The sequence below is a fragment of the Barbus barbus genome, assembly GCF_936440315.1.
Source record: "Barbus barbus genome assembly, chromosome: 12".
Lineage (NCBI taxonomy): Eukaryota > Metazoa > Chordata > Actinopteri > Cypriniformes > Cyprinidae > Barbus > Barbus barbus.
This window is the reverse complement of record NC_136740.1, coordinates 15,647,275-15,666,437: the sequence shown is the minus strand read 5'-3', so window position 1 is coordinate 15,666,437 and position 19,163 is coordinate 15,647,275. Positions and strand designations below refer to the sequence as shown.

At 40.0% G+C, this 19,163-nt stretch overlaps 1 protein-coding gene across 1 annotated transcript in view; it reads left to right on the top strand.

Moving 5' to 3' along the window:
* The window catches only part of LOC306877658 (cingulin-like), a 33,965-nt gene that overhangs the window by 5,419 nt on the left and 9,383 nt on the right, over nt 1–19,163 (top strand). Inside the window, exons 2-12 of the mRNA XM_079429557.1 lie at nt 2,147–2,425; nt 6,553–7,210; nt 13,258–13,358; nt 13,436–13,505; nt 16,076–16,191; nt 16,319–16,451; nt 16,723–16,935; nt 17,098–17,246; nt 18,185–18,305; nt 18,386–18,598; nt 18,677–18,898. Of these exons, the coding sequence (XP_079285683.1) occupies nt 2,148–2,425; nt 6,553–7,210; nt 13,258–13,358; nt 13,436–13,505; nt 16,076–16,191; nt 16,319–16,451; nt 16,723–16,935; nt 17,098–17,246; nt 18,185–18,305; nt 18,386–18,598; nt 18,677–18,898 (2,274 nt within the window). The 5' untranslated portion in view covers nt 2,147. The remainder of the gene's footprint in view (nt 1–2,146; nt 2,426–6,552; nt 7,211–13,257; nt 13,359–13,435; nt 13,506–16,075; nt 16,192–16,318; nt 16,452–16,722; nt 16,936–17,097; nt 17,247–18,184; nt 18,306–18,385; nt 18,599–18,676; nt 18,899–19,163) is intronic.

The following is a 19,163-nucleotide window of genomic DNA, read 5'->3' as shown; positions in this document are numbered from 1 at the left end:
TAATGCAGTGCTGAGAGGCTAAATGGTGCCTCTGTTTGTCTGGCGACTGACACACTGACACAGAGGAAATGGATCGCCGTAGACCGTGACTGAAGTTTGTTTGACCAGATCATTGTTATTATTATAAAATAAACAATCTGACAGTCATCATGTGGATAATCAAAAGTGATTGAGTGAGTTAAAGGGATAGTTAATATCTTTATTAATGAATTCTGTCATTAATTACTCCTGTTTCAGACCTGTAAGATCTTTGTTCATCTTTAGAATAGAAATTAAGATATTTTTGAAAAGGTTTTTTTTTTTTTTTTTTTTTTTTTCTCCAAAGGAGATTTTGGTCTTTGCCTCTTTGAGTAGATTGGAGCATGACTGGAAATAACTGCCTAGAATAAGTCCAAAGAGTGGCCTAGCTTGCATCAAAGGAACTTTGATCACAGTGCCAGCATTATTGTTTGCTTCAAAATGCAATATCTTTAAATTATTGTGAAAAATTAAAGATACTATGAGATTTGTTGCCATATGGGAAGTCGTGGCCTAATGGTTAGAGAGTCGGACTTGTAATCCAAAGGTTGCGGGTTCGAGTCTCCGGCCGGCAGGGATTGTAGGTGGGGGGAGTGAATGTACAGCGCTCTCTCCACCCTCAATACCACGACTGAGGTGCCCTTGAGCAAGGCACCGAACCCCCAATTGCTCCCCGGGCGCCGCAGCATAAATGGCTGCCCACTGCTCCGGGTGTGTGTTCACGGTGTGTGTGTGTTCACTGCTGTGTGTGTGCACGTTGGATGGGTTAAATGCAGAGCACGAATTCCGAGTATGGGTCACCATACTTGGCTGAATGTCACTTCACTTATATTACAACTGGCTGATGCATGAGAATGTGTCTGAGAATGCACTTTGTTCCTCTGTCACACCCTTCATGCTATAATCTGTTCCTTATTGAGATACTTTCATTCCATCACATCAGACACACCTTTGTTTTTCTACTTACATCACGAATCATGCTGGAGCTTCCCTGGGTTTTGAGAACTTTTTTTAATGAAAAGGTGATGTTTTGGATGGAAAGTCAATGGAATGTCTACACTGTGAAAAACAAACGTGTGTGTGTGCGCGTGTTTGTTCAGGTTAATGAATAATGAAGACTCTTGGGTCTTCTGTGCCAGGAGTCAGAGGTAACTGGCAGAATGGAGTAGTGTGTGTAATTCAATCCTGCCTCGTTCGACTGTGTCTGTGTCTGTCTTTATCTCAATAGAGCACAACAGTAGGGTCCTGCTTGTAAAAATCCCATTCAAATTCTCCTTTAGAGCGTAACGTAGGCTAGACACATTTCAACACAGACCAGCATTGTCTACAAGAATGTTGAAGTCAATATGGAATCTAACCCATTCTTTATTAATAATGCGTGTTCCTGATCTTATCGTGAAGGATTAATTGGTGTACATTATAGCAAAGAAAAAAATGTGTGTCTTTTATAATCTTTTATTAATATGTAATAACTTGCTCCAACTCTAAAATGGCTGTTCCTGTTCGTGACTTCATTCTGGAGTGTAACACCTGAAGATTAATCAGTCATATTATGACAAATTATGTTAGAAACTTATTTTAGTTTAGTAGAAGTCATTTGTATACAAACAAAAACCATTTCTAGCATTTAAGCACAATTATTTAGGCCAGAAGGATTTAAGATCATGAAAATCTCAATAAGTAAATGCTTGTTTAATTGTCAAATAAGTAAAGTAGGATACTGCCCCCAAATCTGGCACAATATCCAACAATAAGAAAAGGGAATTCACCATGGTGTCTTGTTGAAGTAAAGTGCTTTTTTGGAGAAGAGGATAGCAGTATCCGTAGAGGGGGAAGTGACTTCAGATCAGGTTGTGCAGTGGAGTGTAATCTGAAGGACATCATATTGCTTCTGTCAGGGTCAGTATGAAGAAAAGGGCATTCAGGGCTATGACAGAAAAAAAATACTTTTTCATTTCTTTGTGCTGTTGTGATTCACCTCTGAGCTTGTTGCTTTGGTTGAAGGGTAAGACATTTTTATTGAAGAAATTTTCTGAAACTGAAGGAGTATTTGATCTGTTTGAGGTCACTAGATGCTTTGAGCTGTTGAGAATTTTTATTTTTTTTGTCTCTCTTATCTCTCCTCTAGGATGTCTGCTCCTGTCTCAGGTAAGAAGACCCCCTTGGACTATGGCGTACAGATTCGCTTTATAAATGACCTGCAGGACACCGGAGGGGGAGTGAGTGGGCAGCCTCGGAAAGAGCCGTCAAAAAAGCCTACGAAAAAGCCACCGTCTCGCTATGGAGTGGCAGTGAGGGTGCAGGGCATCGGTGGGCAGCCCTACGTTGTACTGAAAGAGGGAGAAAAAGGAGATTCATATGGAGTACAGCTGAGAACCCAACCACCTGCCTACAGCAGCCTGCCTAGGTATGCTCCACATAATTGTTTTTAAAGAAAAATTCAATTTTTTTGCAGTGCTGTCAAACAATTAATCGCATCTAAAAAGTTTGTTTACATAATGTTTGTGTATTGTGTATATTTATTATGTATATATAAATACACGCACATGCATGTTTATATTTAAGAAAAATGTTACATTTATATATTAAATATATTTATATAAGATGTAATTTATATGAATATAAATATATACATGTAAATATTTTCAAAATATATGCTGTATTTGTGTGTCTTTACAGTCGTGGTCAGAATTATTGGCACCCTTGGTAAATACGATCAAAGAAGGCTCTGAAAATAAACCTGCATTATTAATTCTTTTCATCTTTTATTTAAAAAAATCACAAAAATCTAACCTTTCATTGAACTAAAACAATTGAAAATTGGGGTAATTAGCCTATCATTAAAGCCAAATATTTTTTTTTAGTACAAGTGACTTTTAATTTGGAGCAAGACAAACTGGGGGAGTGACTTTTTTTGTGTCAGACATGTGTCACTTTGCTCACATCTGATTGGTCCAATTTCAGTTTGAGATCTCAGAACATAACCTGCCCCGGAGCAGGTTAGCCGTGGAGTGCAAGTTACTATGGCAATGAATGCAGCTAAAAGCCAAGCCACTTTCATGGTACCTAAAACCCAGGATTGGTGCAAACTAAACTGAAGCTTACCTGGCAAGCCAGCAAATCCGGCTCCATGGTACAGGCCCCAGGGTGATTATGAACATGAAATTATCCAGCCATGGCTTCCTGTTTCACAGAAATATAAATAGGAGGGAAAACAAAGCCCAAATTCCCTTAATCATCCATCACAATGAGAAAAACCAAAGAATATATTTCTGATGTGCAGCAAAAGGTAACTGAGCTTCACAAATTAGTGAAGTGGCTTTAAGAAAAGAGCTAGAGCAGTGAAATTTCCCATTTCCACCATCAGGCAATAATGATTGATTCATTGATTGATTGAGTTTACTTGACTCAAAAAGTAGTAATTCGCTGTTACAACCTTCTTGTCAAGGATAACACAAAGTTACAGTAACTTATTTCCATTGTGGTCGTTGCTTTAAAAAGAGAGAAGAAAATCCTTGTCAAAAAATCTGCTCACTCCCATGAAATAACAAACAGATCAACAATTCCTTATACATTAAGACATCCTATCTAAAAACAGTCTCTTCACCCTTATTCTGAAACTCTCGCAATTTGTTAATATCTAATGGCAACATATTCCATACCTTTGACCATACTGTGTCCTGTATCTACATACATTAATATCCATAATGCTCTGTCTGGTAGAAATGACCATGTCTTACATTAACCCGAGAAAAATAAGAATTGAAATCTTAATACTAAGTTTCGTAATACTTTATAGTTATCAAAATCGTCTGGGTCCTTCATCTTCCTATATTTTAAAAATGCCTTATTTCTACTGTTTATTAGCTCACCTACTTACTGATCCATCCAGGGACTCGCTCATTGTTTAATTCGCACCTCTCTAAAGGGAGCTACTGTCTACAACATTTAGAAAACAATCTTTAAATTTTCCCCAAGCCTCTTCTACATCTGTAATATTCTGAATATAGGTTGTTTGCAAACATGTGATTCTGATGACGAGCGAAATGCAGCTGGAGGGCAGGAAGTAATTTTTCTCCATATAGGAATCAGTAGCAGAAACTCAAGATGCCTGTTTTGCGTTGTTTATGGGTGCTCAAATCGGTCAAACAGAGAAAACACAAGGAGATTTTATCGTGTACGAAAATGTGTTGTTCATAATGAGGGAAAAGTCAAGAAATTGACTGAAAAACACAGGAAAAAAGTGGCTTAAACCTCCGTCTGCGGGTGGGAGGAGCCAATCGGATAATGCTTGTGTATGCAACTGGTTAAGATAAGAAATATTAATAAAGACATATATAAATGGATACAAGGTGACCCAGTCCGAATTCGCGCACAGACACGATGTAAATAAGATATTATTTGCAGTTCAGAGAGCTTCACTGATTATAAGGAACCCTGAGATTGCGATAAATAGCATTAGTGATTACATGGAAGTGCTATTTGCTCGTTTTCTAGGCTATAATCAAATCAGAATTTAAATAAAAGTTGTTTTACGTGCTGCTAACAGGACCCACGGCCACAAACCCTGTACATGCAGCAAAGTTTCAGGAGTTGACATATATCCCATATCCCTCGTATAAATACGGGATTCACTTTCGAAATAGCTTGTTTGCAGTCAGGGTAAGTTGCTTAGCCTATATCCACTGCTTCAATGGCATGCACGTATTTCAATTTAGTTCAAAAATCGCTAACATTGTGTTTTTCTGTTTATACCTTTCTATTGTTAGTACCTAAACCAGTACAGTACGGACTTCTACGGAGAGCTCATCTCTGTTTTTTCAGTCACTCCTGACACTTTGCTGCATACAGGGTTTGTGTACATTGGTCGTCCTAGCAGCATGTAAAGCCTAGACAACGAGTATATAGCGCTTCTATATAATCACTAAAAACCTGTCACTCACTTCAATTTATTGCAATCTCACAATGTTCCATTATAATTAGTGATGCTCTCTGAACTGCAAATAATATCTTATGTACATCGTGTCTACGTGGCCTATGCGTTTAGCACTGAGTGACTTCTGACTGTCTCACGCTGAATGCTTGAGTTGGCAGCCTTGGATTATCTATTTATATCTGTATTAATATCTTAATATATTAATATAATATCTTATATTAACCATTTGCACACACAAGCATTATCCGATTGGCTCCTCCCGACCACAGACGCAGGTTTACAAGCCAATTTCTTGACTTTTCCAACCCCCTTATGAACAACACATTTTCATACACGATAAGAGCTCCTTGTGTTTCCTCGGTTTGACCGATTTGAGCATCCGTAAAAAACGCAAAACACAGGCATCTTGAGTTTCTGCAAAATTACTTCCTGCCCTCCAGCTGCATTTCGCGCCACAGCAATGGCGTCATGTGCAAACAACCTATTCTCCCATTTGATTTATCTAAGTTGTTCTTTAAAAACTTCAGCATAATAGTGTTTCAACAATCTAGTCCGCACAGTTTTATGACCCTTAAACTTTGATTCATAATGTTTTCTTGTACAATATTTGATATAACGATCACTAACTCCATATTCAATCACTCCTTGCTGGGCAATATTCCTTTTATCAGAAACTAAAATAAGATCAATTGTACTCTCTCCCTTTTCCCAAACTCTGGTTGACTGATTGATAATCTGTGTTAAAAGAAACTGATTACAGATTGATCTAAGAGCATTATTTTCACCAACTTTCTTACTTGCATCCGTGTTAAAATCACCCATAATAATACATTCCTTAAACATAAATCCATTCAAATTACATCCTGAAGGACCTCATAAAAATTTGTCTGATTCGGTGTTCGATAACATACTCCAAACAATAAAGCTTTAGATGCAGGAATTAGTACATCCCGAAATAACATCTCACCCCCTACACTCATGTCGATTGCATTAAAATGAATGTCTTCACAAATAAAAACGCACATCTCCCCACCTTTTCTATTTTGATCCTTTCTAATTAAATTATACCTATTAACCTTAATCTCATCATCTGTTATTGACGAGTCTAACCAAGTTTCTGTAAAACAAAGTATCCCCAATTTACAGTTCTTCAACATCCACCTTACCTCCTCCACCTTCGGCATTAAACTCCGTAAATTATTAAAATAATCACTCTTTAAATAAAAGCTCGACTCATTACAAATCTGACTATAGTGTTTCCTTAATGGATTAAAATTGCCAAGGATAAATGCTAAACACTTCTGCCTGTTATTAATGAACGGCAGTATCATTGATACCAATATTGCTACAGATGTCTCCTATTAAATAAATTTTCCTCCATTTTAGCCATTAAGTATAGCCATTCGACATTTACAGTATAATTGAATACCATTATTTTTAACATTTAAAAATAGTGAACTTAAAATCTTCATAAAATATAAATTGTATATGCAAAAACTATATAAATTGAGTATAGATTCATCTTTATTTAAGATAGAAAATAATGTTTAATCTGTATCTTTGATTTTTGTCATTCTCTAATTGTATCTGTTTGTTAGGAGGAGAGAGGATGGGGTAATCCAGGGGCCGTATTTCTCATCTGGAGAGAACACCCCTCTGCGTCGAGCTCAATCGCATGGCTCCCTGTTGGATAGAGAAAACGGCAGCGAAGACTTCACAGATCAACTCCGACGTCCGCTTGGAGATGGACGCTCTGGTAGCTACGGAGACCTGGATGGAGGTATTGGTATGGGAGCAGAGAGTGAGCTGCCCAGAGAAAGAATGGAGAAAAATCAGTGGGGTGGATCCTACCAGACAGGGCTGAATGGTACTTTGGGAAGAGGGAGAGCTGGAGGCAGTCACTACACCTCATCAGAATCAGTCGAAATATCTCCATACAACCAGCACACTCACAGCCAATCAGCTCACAACTCCATCCGTCAGACGCCTGCCCACAGACTTGCAGAAAGGTTTGATGGAAGCACTGCAGCACAGGCGGGTAACACTAGGACCAACACAAAGGGGCGCTTTCCCATCCCAAATGCAGACGACAGACCCACCTCAACCTCGCCATTACCTGCTCCATCTCTCATCCTAAACACGTACTCTTCACCGCAGTCTTCCTCACCTGCCTCTGCTTACAGCAGCCTGGGCCGCGGCTCAAGTTCTGTTGCCAGGGTCACGGCTGTCTCTTCATCTGCTTCAGTTGATGGACATGTGAGTGATGGGTTAAATAAACTGAGGTTTGCAGTATTAAAAGTATGGAACACTCTTTGTGTTTAACATTCATTTTGAAATTAATAACAAGTACTGAACCCGTGGGGAACAAATAATTAATAACAAATAATCATCTTCACATTGGCATGCAAACATTGCATCCAGCTGCCGCTGATCACAGCGTGAGTATAAGAGGCAGCAGGTGCACCGCATTAATTCATTCTTTCGCTTCGGAGCCGAGCGGTAGTGGTGAAGCTACTGCTCTCCCCTTCCAGAGAGTATTTCTGCGAGCGAGTGTGGGCGTTACGGCGCATCAGCAGTGGTCACGCCGGACAGGAGAGAAAGATCGTCTTCCGGCTGACACCCACACTAGGAGTGTGCGGTGGCCAGCTCCCCTGCGTGCTTCAGCACTAAAAGAGCATTTCTCTGAAAGAGCAATTTCTCTAAAAGAGTAACACGGGTGATCGCGTCTTTTTAAAGATGTCTTATCACCCGTGCGTTTCTGGGTGTGGTCATTTCCTGGTTCCCGGATATGAGGTCGGGGTTTTACAGCCCTTACGTCATTGTGCCCAAGAAAAGCGGTGGGTTACGACCGAGAAGTTGTCGGAGTTACCGACAAGATGCCAAGATGCCACTCGTTCCTTCAGGCAGGAGTGCCCCTGGAGCAGGTATCCAGGCATGCTGTGGTGTACACAGATGCCTCGGTTACCGGCTGGGGAGCCACGTACAACGGACACGCAGTGTCAGGGGTATGGACGGGTCCCCAACTGCGTTGGCATATCAATTGCCTCGAGCTGCTGGCAGTACACCTTGCCTTGATCCACCTCAGAGGGCGCCTTCAGGGCAAGGACGTTCTGGTCCGTACAGACAACACTGCGACCGCTGCGTATATCAACCGGCAAGGTGGGTTACGCTCCCGTCGCATGTCGCAACTCGCCCACCACCTCCTCCTCTGGAGTCAGAAGCATCTGAGGTCCCTTCGTGCCATCCACATCCCAGGAGTGTTCAATCGGGCAGCCGACGAGCTGTCTCGAGCAGCACTTCCCGGGGAGTGGAGACTCCATCCCCAGGCGGTCCAGCTGATTTGGAGTCGGTTCGGAGTTGCTCAGGTAGACCTGTTTGCATCTCCGGAAACCACCCACTGCCAGTGGTTCTACTCCCTAACCGGGGCAACGCTCGGCACGGATGCACTGGCACACAGCTGGCCCCGGGGCCTGCGCAAATATGCGTTCCCCCCAGTGTGCCTACTAGCACAGACACTGTGCAAGATCAGGGAGGTCGAGGAGCAGGTCTTGTTAGTGGCTCCATATTGGCCCAACAGTACCTGGTTCCCGGAACTCATGCTCCTCGCGACAGCCTCTACCTGGCCAATTCCTCTGAGGAAGGATCTGCTTTCTCAGAGACGGGGCACCCTCTGGCACCCGCGTCCGGACCTGTGGAAACTCCACGTGTGGTCCCTGGATGGGATGCGGAGGTTCTAGGTGACCTACCCCAGGAGGTAGCACTCCCTATCGCTTCAGCACGTGCACCGTCCACAAGACAGGCGTATGCTCTGAAGTGGAACCTGTTCGTCGAAATGGTGTTCCTTTCACCATGAGGACCCCCGGAGATGTTCAATCAGAGCCGTGCTTTCCTTTTTGCAACAAGGTTTGGCGCCTAGGTTGTCCCCCTCCACCCTTAAGGTTTATGTTGCTGCTATTTCGGCTCGCCACGACCCCGTAGAGGGGAGGTCTGTGGGGAAGCACGATCTGGTTGTCAGGTATCTTAAGGGGGCCAGGAGGTTAAATCCTCCTAGGCCTCCTTCCCCACCCTCTTGGGATTTTGCATCGGTGCTAAGAGCTCTACAAACTGCCCCCTTTGAGCCTTTGCAGTCAGTCGAGTTGAAGTTTCTCTCTATGAAAACCCTACTCCTGACTGCGTTGGCCTCAATCAAGAGGGTGGTGGACCTGCAGGCATTTTCGGTCGACGAATCGTGCCTTGAGTTTGGGCCGGATGACTCCAGTGCAACACTGAGGCCCCGGCCTGGCTATGTGCCCAAGGTTCCTACCACTCCCTTCAGGAACCAGGTAGTGAACTTGCAAGCGCTGCCCCTGGAGGAGGCAGACCCAGTCCTAGCTTTGCTCTGTCCTGTACGCGCACTGCGACAGTACATGGATAGAGCTTCAGGACCTCAGAACAGCTCCCAACACGTGACTCCCAACAACTCCCAACACGTTCGCTGGGTTTTATAGCCTACGTGTCGAACCGGTTTCCTCCTGTGTTCTCACCTCAAACGGGTAGTGGCACTGAGAGGCCCGACTCAGAGTCGGCTTGCGGCGTCCTTACGCCTAATTCTCCAGAGAGTTCCTTAACCAGGCAAAACCTGTCGAGTCCTCCAGCACTCCGGCGTCAGGCCTTCAGCCAATGAATTCTTGAAATCTGGTGAGAGGCTAGTGCCCATATGAGAGACCCTGTTGGGATCCCATATGTGTATTCCACGGTATGCTTTATAGAGCCGTGTTTCTCCTGGCAGACCACATTCTGCCATCTCTAATGATGCAGCCTAAGCCATCTCAGAGACTTCCATGTGCCATTGGGCCCTACGGGGTTACTTCACATGTCTAAAATGTCACTTAACCCCCTTTGGGAGAAGGTGACGCCGCAGTGTTCGTCTTCCAAGTGGAAGGGCATGCTTCCCAGTGTTATCCAAGTCCTACTGTTTGGTTTGCTCAAGGAACAACAGTAGTTGACCTCCTCTGTGTAGGGCCCGGTCCTATCGTCTGCCTTATAGGAAGGATCAGGAGGCCTACACAGGGCACTGTAAGAGGCAGCTCCTGTGGCGCTTTGGTAGGGATCCCAATTTCGTCAGTCATCCGACGTGACTCGGAGTGACCGACTGAATGGGAACGTCTCGGTTACATATGTAACCCTCGCTCCCTGAAGAAGGGAACGGAGACGTCACGTCCCGTCGCCACAGTCGCTGTACCACCGCTGAGCTGCCGGGTCGCCGGCTCGGCTCCTCAGCGAAAGCATGAATTAATGCGGTGCACCTGCTGCCTCTTATACTCACGCTGTGATCAGCGGCAGCTGAATGCAATGTTCGCATGCCAATGTCCATTGACTCGTTTGGTTACACTCAAAGTGGATTGGTCTCTCTGGCGAGATCCCAAATTCATCGGTCATCCGACGTGACGTCTCCGTTCCCTCCTTCAGGGAACGAGGGTTACATATGTAACCGAGATGTTTTGTTTACAGGGATGCAAACTTGTCACGTTTCGGATAAATTCGCCGTTTTCACCTTGGTCATTAAATAGGTCATTCACGTGAATCGTGTATATCTGTAAAAAAAGAATATTAATTTGGGGTGGGTGGGGGAGTTGTAGTCGTCGTCGTATCTGCGAGTCATCTATGTCACGTCACCTGTAGTGTTTTTTTTTCCCCTGTTGGCAAAGGAATGGGCCCGCCCTACTCTGCCTCTGATTGGCTTACCTTAATGTTCTTTCCCTCATCAAACCAATCTCACTCCTGAAGCTTAACTTTTAGATGCTGCAGGCAACTGTCCTTATTTCGGACGGAATGCATTTGTATCTGCTGAAAATTATGGTGTTCCAGTTTAAATGGTGATCACCGTGTGAGGCTGCTGTTGTTTGTTTGTTTGTTTTGTTTTGCGTGAGGCTGCTGTTGCGATGGCTATGAAGATTGTAAGTTTTGTTATTGCTACATTAGTTTGCTACACTTTGCAAAAAAGCTCCTCGGTCTCGACCTTAACATTTGTCTTGCATATCAGTAAGCTATTACTCTGACATGAAGTCGATTTGAGAACTGTCCGACCTACAAGTAAATCATACCATTTAATGTATAGTAATATTAGTATCACTCAGCTCAAGTCAGGCAGCACTAAGCCATAGCTGGTGTCAGCCTGTAACAGCCTGTTTCAAGACGGAGAAACACCTCGCGTTTAGCCTGTCTGCTGCTTCAAAAATTTGAGTGCTGAAATTAAGATTTACAGTGGTTTATTTGCCCTGACTAAGTTCATGTAACATCTTAATAACAATCCTTGTTGATTGTAGACCGTAGTTGTCACTCAAACGTCTTTTAATCATATAAAGGAGTTTATCCTTGAATGGTGCACTGCAAAAAATGCTTTCCTACTTAAGAGTTTTTGTCTTGTTTCTAGTCCAAATATATCTCAATTTTTAAATCAAGAAGCATTTTCTAGACAAGTAAAAATGGTCTTGTTTTCAGAAAAAAAATTAAGTGAGTTTTTCCTTAAAACAAGCAAAATAATCTGCAAATGGTTTGCACCTTTTTCACTCCTGACGAGTTTGCACCCCTGTGTTTACATGCAACCAGATAATCATTAGAAGAAAGATTGATTGATTGAACAAAACAATCTGTCATCTAACCAATCTAGGTCTTAAAATGTTTATTTTTGTCTTCCATCTTTCAAACTGGTCAGTGGAGTAAGCTCAATATTAACTAAATATTTGCTAAAAAAAAAAGCTTTTCTGATAGACATATCAGTTTTCTTTTAAGTCATGTTAAGGCAAAAACTACCATAATGTTTGTAGTAGCTCCGGTGACGTTATGTTTTCGGGTACTTTCTCAGCTTTTGAATGCGGCGACCGGGCACTACGTGCTTAAGGTTTGTTCTGAATACATGTAGTGTACATGTAAATTTAATATGCGAATCGGATTGCAAAGTTGATAACTTTCAGAATCTGAAATCGGATTGCAGTTATTCCAACTGATTAAAATTAGTGCATGCAAACATCCATTCTTAGGCTTCTAGTGAACTGCTTTGCTGTATACATACAGTAGGCCGCTGTCATTGCGATCTTATTTAGACTGCGTTCCTCTGATGAACAAGTGGAGGCTCAACTCCCAGTTGATTCCAATAGATTTTGGTGTTAGCAAGTTAATATTATGCTTCTCTAACCATTAAACTACATAACAAGCAAATGTTGGGTAAAATAGTCTTTTTTTTTTTTCTTTTTTTTTTCTTTTTTTTTTTTAAACGAACTAGCTTAATATTTAAAAATACAATATTGAATGAACTTTTTTAAATTAATACATTTTGTTAATATTATTCCTGTAGTTAAAAAAAAAAAAAAATATATATATATATATATATATATATATATATATATATATATATGTATGCGTGTGTATGTACAGTATCTCACAGAAGTGAGTACACTGCTCACATTTTTGTAAATATTTTATTATATCTTTTCATGTGACAACACTGAAGAAATGACACTTTGCTACAATGTAAAGTAGTGAGTATACAGCTTGTATAAGTGTAAATTTGCTGTTCCCTCAAAATAACTCCATACACAGCCATTAATTTCTAAACCGCTGGCTACAAAAGTGAGTACACCCCTAAGTGAAAACGTCATTAATTACGTACCCTCATGTTGTTCCAAACCTGTAAGACATTCGTTCATCTTCAGAACACAAATTAAGATATTTTTGATGAAATCTGAAGGCTTTCTGACCCTGCATAGACAGCAATGCAACTGACACGTTCAAGGCCCAGAAAGGTAGTAAGGACATCGTTGAAATAGTCCATGTGAAATTAGTGGTTCAGCCTTAATTTGCAGCTTGTTTAAAAGCAGAGGGATACACTGTATGACACAGGAGAGCAGAAATTGTTGAATAAAGTCGTTAACAAAAAGTTTTCTCGTTGCTGCATAAAATTACAGTTGAACCACTGATGTCACATGGACTATTTTAACGATGTCCTTACCACCTTTCTGGGCTTTGAACGTGGTAGTTGCATTGCTGTCTAAATGCATCCCTTAAAAATGCTGTCAGAGTTTTGGAAGAGCGTAATTTGAGTAGGTTACAGTAAAGCTATTCATCAACCTGATACTCTGTTCTCTCTGGCACTGGATGTCATTTAGCTTGTTGGTGTCAGCTGACAGAGTGCACACTTATGTTACTACTCAGATGTATCAATTGTAGCCCACTCTTTAGACTGTTTAAGGAATGTTACTTTGTTGTTTTGCACATATTCTATCGGGGTTGTGTTTGATGCTTAATAAACTGTTATCTCCATTTAGGTAACTCCTGACCTTTTGATGGACCAGGGTCAAAGTTCAGGGTCAGAGTTCTCAACTGAAGATCCGATACAGCAGATAATCTACGATGTTCTACGTCAGGGGTAAACCATTGTTCTGATGCATAACAGCAGTATACAGTGTAACATATAGTAACATTTTGTTTCTCCTAATTCTTCAGGAATACAGAGGGAGATGCTGTCATTAAGCACAGAGTTCGAGTCATCTGTAATAAAATTCAAGGACTGAAGGTACAGTCTGTCACATTTCGAAGCATTGCTATTTCTTCACTTTAATTTTCAAACATAAAACAAATATCAACACCTAATCATGTAACAAAAAGACTTGTGATTCAGGTGCTTCTCTATGGTATGACACAACCAGTTCAGCTTTTCAGGTGAACTGAAGCACAGTTGGTGACCGTACAAACAAAAAAGACACAATATTCTGTTCAGGCTTTAATATATAATATATAAATGATTTATATTATGAAAGGTTGTTCAGGTGTACTAAATCAGAGACTGTTATTATGTAATGTCTTGCCCTTCAGTTATAAGAGCCAGTAGGTGTGATAGAGATATTGCTTGTTTGTTTACTTTAAAATGCACTTTAGTGTGCTTTTAACTAAAGAATCAAAATATATTATAGAATTGCTGATTTCATTGGTGATTTGAGCTGTTATGAAGGCATAATCTTGACAGACAGTTTAGAATATTGCCATCATTCCTCATTCCAGTACATAAAAGATGTACTTGTATTATCTGCTTAGATAATTGCTGCCCGGGGTGTTACCAAGATGGCCACAGAGAGATCTGACTTTGACTAAACCCAGCTGCAAATAAATCTGCCATTTTTAAAAAGCTGCTATAAACAAGTGTCCGCAGTGTGAGAGTGATTTACTCTAGTGATAAAATCACCCGGTCTAGCTGTGGAGGTAGGCTCAGTTGGCACTGTATTCAGTGTGCAGACAGGCATTGCTAAAATGGGCATTACATTTGATGGCTTTTTAGGTGTTGGCATATCTTGCTAAGCTATAACGAATTGGCAGCGGATCCCACCTCACTTACAACAGCTGAGCACATTTTAGGGTGAAAGGAGGAAAGAATGTTTACCTCCACCACACAAAACCTCATTAATTATACAATATAAAAAAAATAGTTTGAACATTGTTAGTAAACCATATGGTGATGTACTGTATAAGTTTGCAATGCAAGTCATAAGCGTTACTCTCTGAAGCAAACAGTGGGCCATTTAGCTTCTATGTAATTATCTGAGAAGACATAAATGCCTGATGAATGTGTCTGGGTTTTGCTGCCAGGAGCAAGTTAACATCATAGGCGATTTTCTGAGTACCTGTGCTGAAGTTAATTGAGACTTTTTAAACCGGTGCAGCAAATCGAAAAAAAGACCTTGAAGTTATACTGTTAAAGGCATCAGAAAACCTGCACACTGTGCTAAATGTTAATGGAGGTATTAATTATTGAAGGCGAGTCAATGTAATGTTGGTTTAATAGCTTGTGGTTTATTTTATAATATATTATCACTTGACCATTCAGAAGTTTGTTGTCTGTAATATAGAATTTATTTTTTAATTTATAATATTTTTATATTTTATTTTATTAATTCACAATTCAGCAAAGTGACAGTAAAGACATTTTATAATATTGATTTCTATTTTAAAATAAATTGTTCTTTTGAATGCTCTTTTTGAACTTTCTATTTGTTTAGGATTAAGCAACAATATTAGGTTTTCGACATTGATGATAATGATCAGAAATAATTTTTTGAGCACCAAATAAGTATATTAAAATACTTTCTGAAGACATCTAAGACTGGAGAAATGACTGATGAAAACAGCTTTGCTATTTTTAAATATATTAAAATAGAAAACAGTTATTTTAAAATGTGATATTACAATATTACAGTTTTAACTGTTTTTAATCAAATAAATGCAGCTTTGGTGAGGATAAGAGACTTCCTTCAAAAGCATTAAAAAATGGTACTAACCACACACTTTTGAACAGTAGGGTGTGTATGTGTAGTAGTATTATAATCATTCTTTGTCTTCAATACTGAGCTTTTGGAAATAATTTAAAACTCTCATATGTACTTCCTTGTTTGCTTTATAGGCAAGGACTGTGTTGTTTCTTTCTGAGAGCAATTACTTAGTATAGTGATCTTTAGACAGGATTAAATCCTCAAGCCTATTACTATATGTCTCAGCAGGGGTAGCAAACCACTAATTACTACTGTCTTCTAAGTACTATCATAGAGGTGGACTTGTATTATAGTGTTTGAGCTAATTGGAGCATAATCTGGTAATACCTTGTTTACATGAAAAGCTGTTGCACAGTAATTTATAGCACAGTTCTTCTCATACGTTTACCGCAAAATGTTTTTATTTAGTACTGTCCTAATGAATTTATAATTTGTATTGCATTTTTAAATTTTATATTTTATTTTAACTATTATAAAAAGCAACCATTCAGCAATCAAAGTAATAATTATAAAGTTATAATTTAGTACTGTCAATATAATTTACACAAAATTTCCTGTTAAAAAAAATTACATACTTCTGGTTCAAGCCCCCAGCATATTTGAGTTCTTCCCCACAGTGACTATCACAAATGACTACAAGCAGTTGATGCTTGAGGCAACACATGATAAAATGTGAAACGCAAATACAACTAAAGAAAATTGATCTTTTTTTTAAATATATTTTTTATGAATTTATAAATATTTTTATAAATATTCTTAAACGGGAAAAGGGGTATGTATACTTAAGAGCATAGCTGTATAACCATTGCCCTTCGGATTTCAGGTGAAAAGATCTGATGACTCCTTGAAGGAGGAGCTTGAGAAATGTCTGGATGAAAATGTACAGCTGGAGGAACAGCTGGGACGGAAGAATACAGAGCTGCACCAAACACATTCAGAGTAAGAAAAACACAAATACCTTTGTCACTATTGTGTGTTTACCAACATAGACATTCACACATCTGAATCTGCTAAATAATGTATAGTTAAATTAGGTTTTATCTGTTTATCTCTCTCTCTCTCTCAGGTTAACTCAGTTACGAATGGACAGAGTGAATGCAGAATCTCATGTTAGAGAGCTGGAGGATCAGCTGGCAGGACTACAGGAGGAGCTGAGGAGAGAGACAGACAACAAAGCTCAGGCTGACACTATGCACATGGTGATCACACACACACACACACTTTAGACTGAGATAAAAAAGGTCACAAATGCAACAAAAATAATTTGTAATGACAAATCAACACCATATTGCTGTTTTTTACAGGTGAAAGTGTTTTTAAATCTGTCAAAACCCTTACAATATTTCATTCACACATACTGTACTGCACATATTAGGCTGCTGACAAAAACGGCAAATTACTAGTAGTAAAATGATATCGCTGTGCTGGTATTGAGATTATTAAAAATAATTATGATTTGTTTGTTTACAGGAATTGATGGCAGTGAGAGGTGAGTTGGCCGAAGCTGCAGCACTGTGTCAGAAGCAGGAGGACAATCTGAGGCAGAGAGAGAGGGAGCTGACTGCTCTAAAGGGGGCACTGAAAGATGAGGTCTCCACACATGACAAGGAGATAGAGGCTCTCAGAGAGCAGTACAGCCAAGACATGGAGCGACTACGAGCAAGCATGGAGCAGGTTTCACAGGTACACGCCCAACGCTGTACAGGAAATTAAAAGGGACCCAAGACAGAACCCTGTTGAACACCTGTTATTATGTAAATTAGAAAGAAGTGAATAAACTCACAGCACTTTGCATAGGAATCATGTTGCACATATGCACAATGTGATTATCTCTCTGTACCTCAGTCTCAGGCAAGTATTGAAGCCGAACGTCACCGTGTGAACTCTACACTAAGGTCTCTTCAGCAGCAATTGGAGGAGAGCAGAGATGAGGGAAACCACTGGAGAGAGCAGTTTCAGTCCAGCAGAGAAGAGCTACGCAACACCAAACAAGAGTGAGTCACACTTACACAAGTTAGTTTAGGTATACGGTTTAATTAATTTTTGCATTACGCTTATTTCTTATTTCTGTCTTTTTTGTTAATGTGTATTTGTCTCTCCTTTTTCATTGTATGCATTTTGTTGGAGCAGTGGACAACGGGTTAAACCCAAAGCAGAGTGAGAGGCACTCTCAGATTAGCTGAGAGAAAATTGTAGATTTATCAGTAGATGTATGATTGAACCAATTAGTATTTGTAAGTCTGACTTGTAGTCTAAGATCCCACAACTATAATTTTAAACAAATGATGATTTGTTTAAAATTATGATTCAATAATAAATTATTGAATGCTTTGTGATTTTTTTTTTTTTTTTTTTTTTTTTTTTTTGTGTACTAAATCAAAATTTTAAAACACAAAATCCTTACTGAATTTAAAGTAACTAGTTTTAACATTACTAAACATTACAGAAAATCGTAATACCTTCTGTATGACAACTCCAATTACCTCATCACTAGTTCATCATCACAAATACTCTGCATCAAGAAATAAAATCCTGCTGCTTGTTTTTTCTTTTTTCAGAAAAGATTCCGCTAATCTACAAACTTAAATGCACCAAAGTAATTTTTCCATTTCTGAATGGCCTGTCTATAACAGAGCAAGATGGTACCATTAATTGAGACAAAGTCCAATAAAAAATGCACATAAGCAACATTACTTTCACAATAAGTTTCACATTTTGGATCTTGGCACTAAATCAATAGCTTGTCCACCCAAATTAACATCATCAGGAAATATTAGGAGTTCAATCGTATTACAATAAGTTCTCATTTAGGACATTTTAATAGCTGCTATGCACAGCAGACTGTGTACATGGTTGTTATTAAACACTTACGGTTAACTATTTTGTGTTTTGCATATGGTGTTTGTCTGTGTTTGTATTATGTGTGTGTTAGGTTACTCCAGGCTCGTATGGAGAAAGAGGAGTCTGAGGAGGAGCTGAAAGATCTGCAGGAGGAAATCAACACAATGAAACGGCAGATACCAGATGCCAAACAGACCCAGACAGTCAGCCAGGTATATACACGCTCTTTTGCTTATGAATGTTAAATTAGTAAAAGTTTTCAAGACTTAAAATACTCGTTGTATTTTTATAGGAACTTGAGCATTGCCGTGCTGACCTACAGAAGGCCCAGGCAGATATGGATAAATTAAGAACAGATCTTGACAAGAAGACAATGGAAATTGTGTTATTAAAGAAGAGCAAACAGGAGTTTGAAGCAGAGCAGAAATATGAGATTGACAGATTGAGGGACCAGTCACGTAGAGATAAAGAAGAGCTGACTAAAGCTCACGAGCGGGCCAAACAGGTACCGTACAGTATTACGGCATCAAAGCAGGTACCATCCGTTTGTGTTTTACTTACGATTTTTATTTACTTCCGGCAGCTAGCAGAACCTTCATTGGTGGAGGCCCTGCGCAAGGAGTTGAGTGACATGCAAGAAGAGGTGGGACGACTGCGCAATCAGCTGCTCTCAACTGAACAAGAGCTGCAGGCAGAGAGAGACAAACTCAGCTCTGCTCAAACCCAAGTAAACAATCTGACACATGACCACAAGGAACTCGAAGAAACCAATGTGCGTATGAAGGAGAGAATCCTACGCCTGGAGGTTAGGATGCAGATTAACATAATTATGTAATGATGCACCTTATTTTCCCTCATTTAACAACAACAAAAAAAAGTGTGTGTAAGTGCACTGGTTTGTGAGTGTGGGGTGGCTAAGTGCTTTTGGTCAGTTGCATTTTAAAAGATGTAATGGTCTGGGGTTTTGGTGGTTAAGTCGGAGGTTGGCAGCACATTACACTAGACGGGAATAGAAAGGGTGAAGGTTTTGGAAAGAAAGATGCCGCTCCGTGAGTTCACTTAAAGAAAAA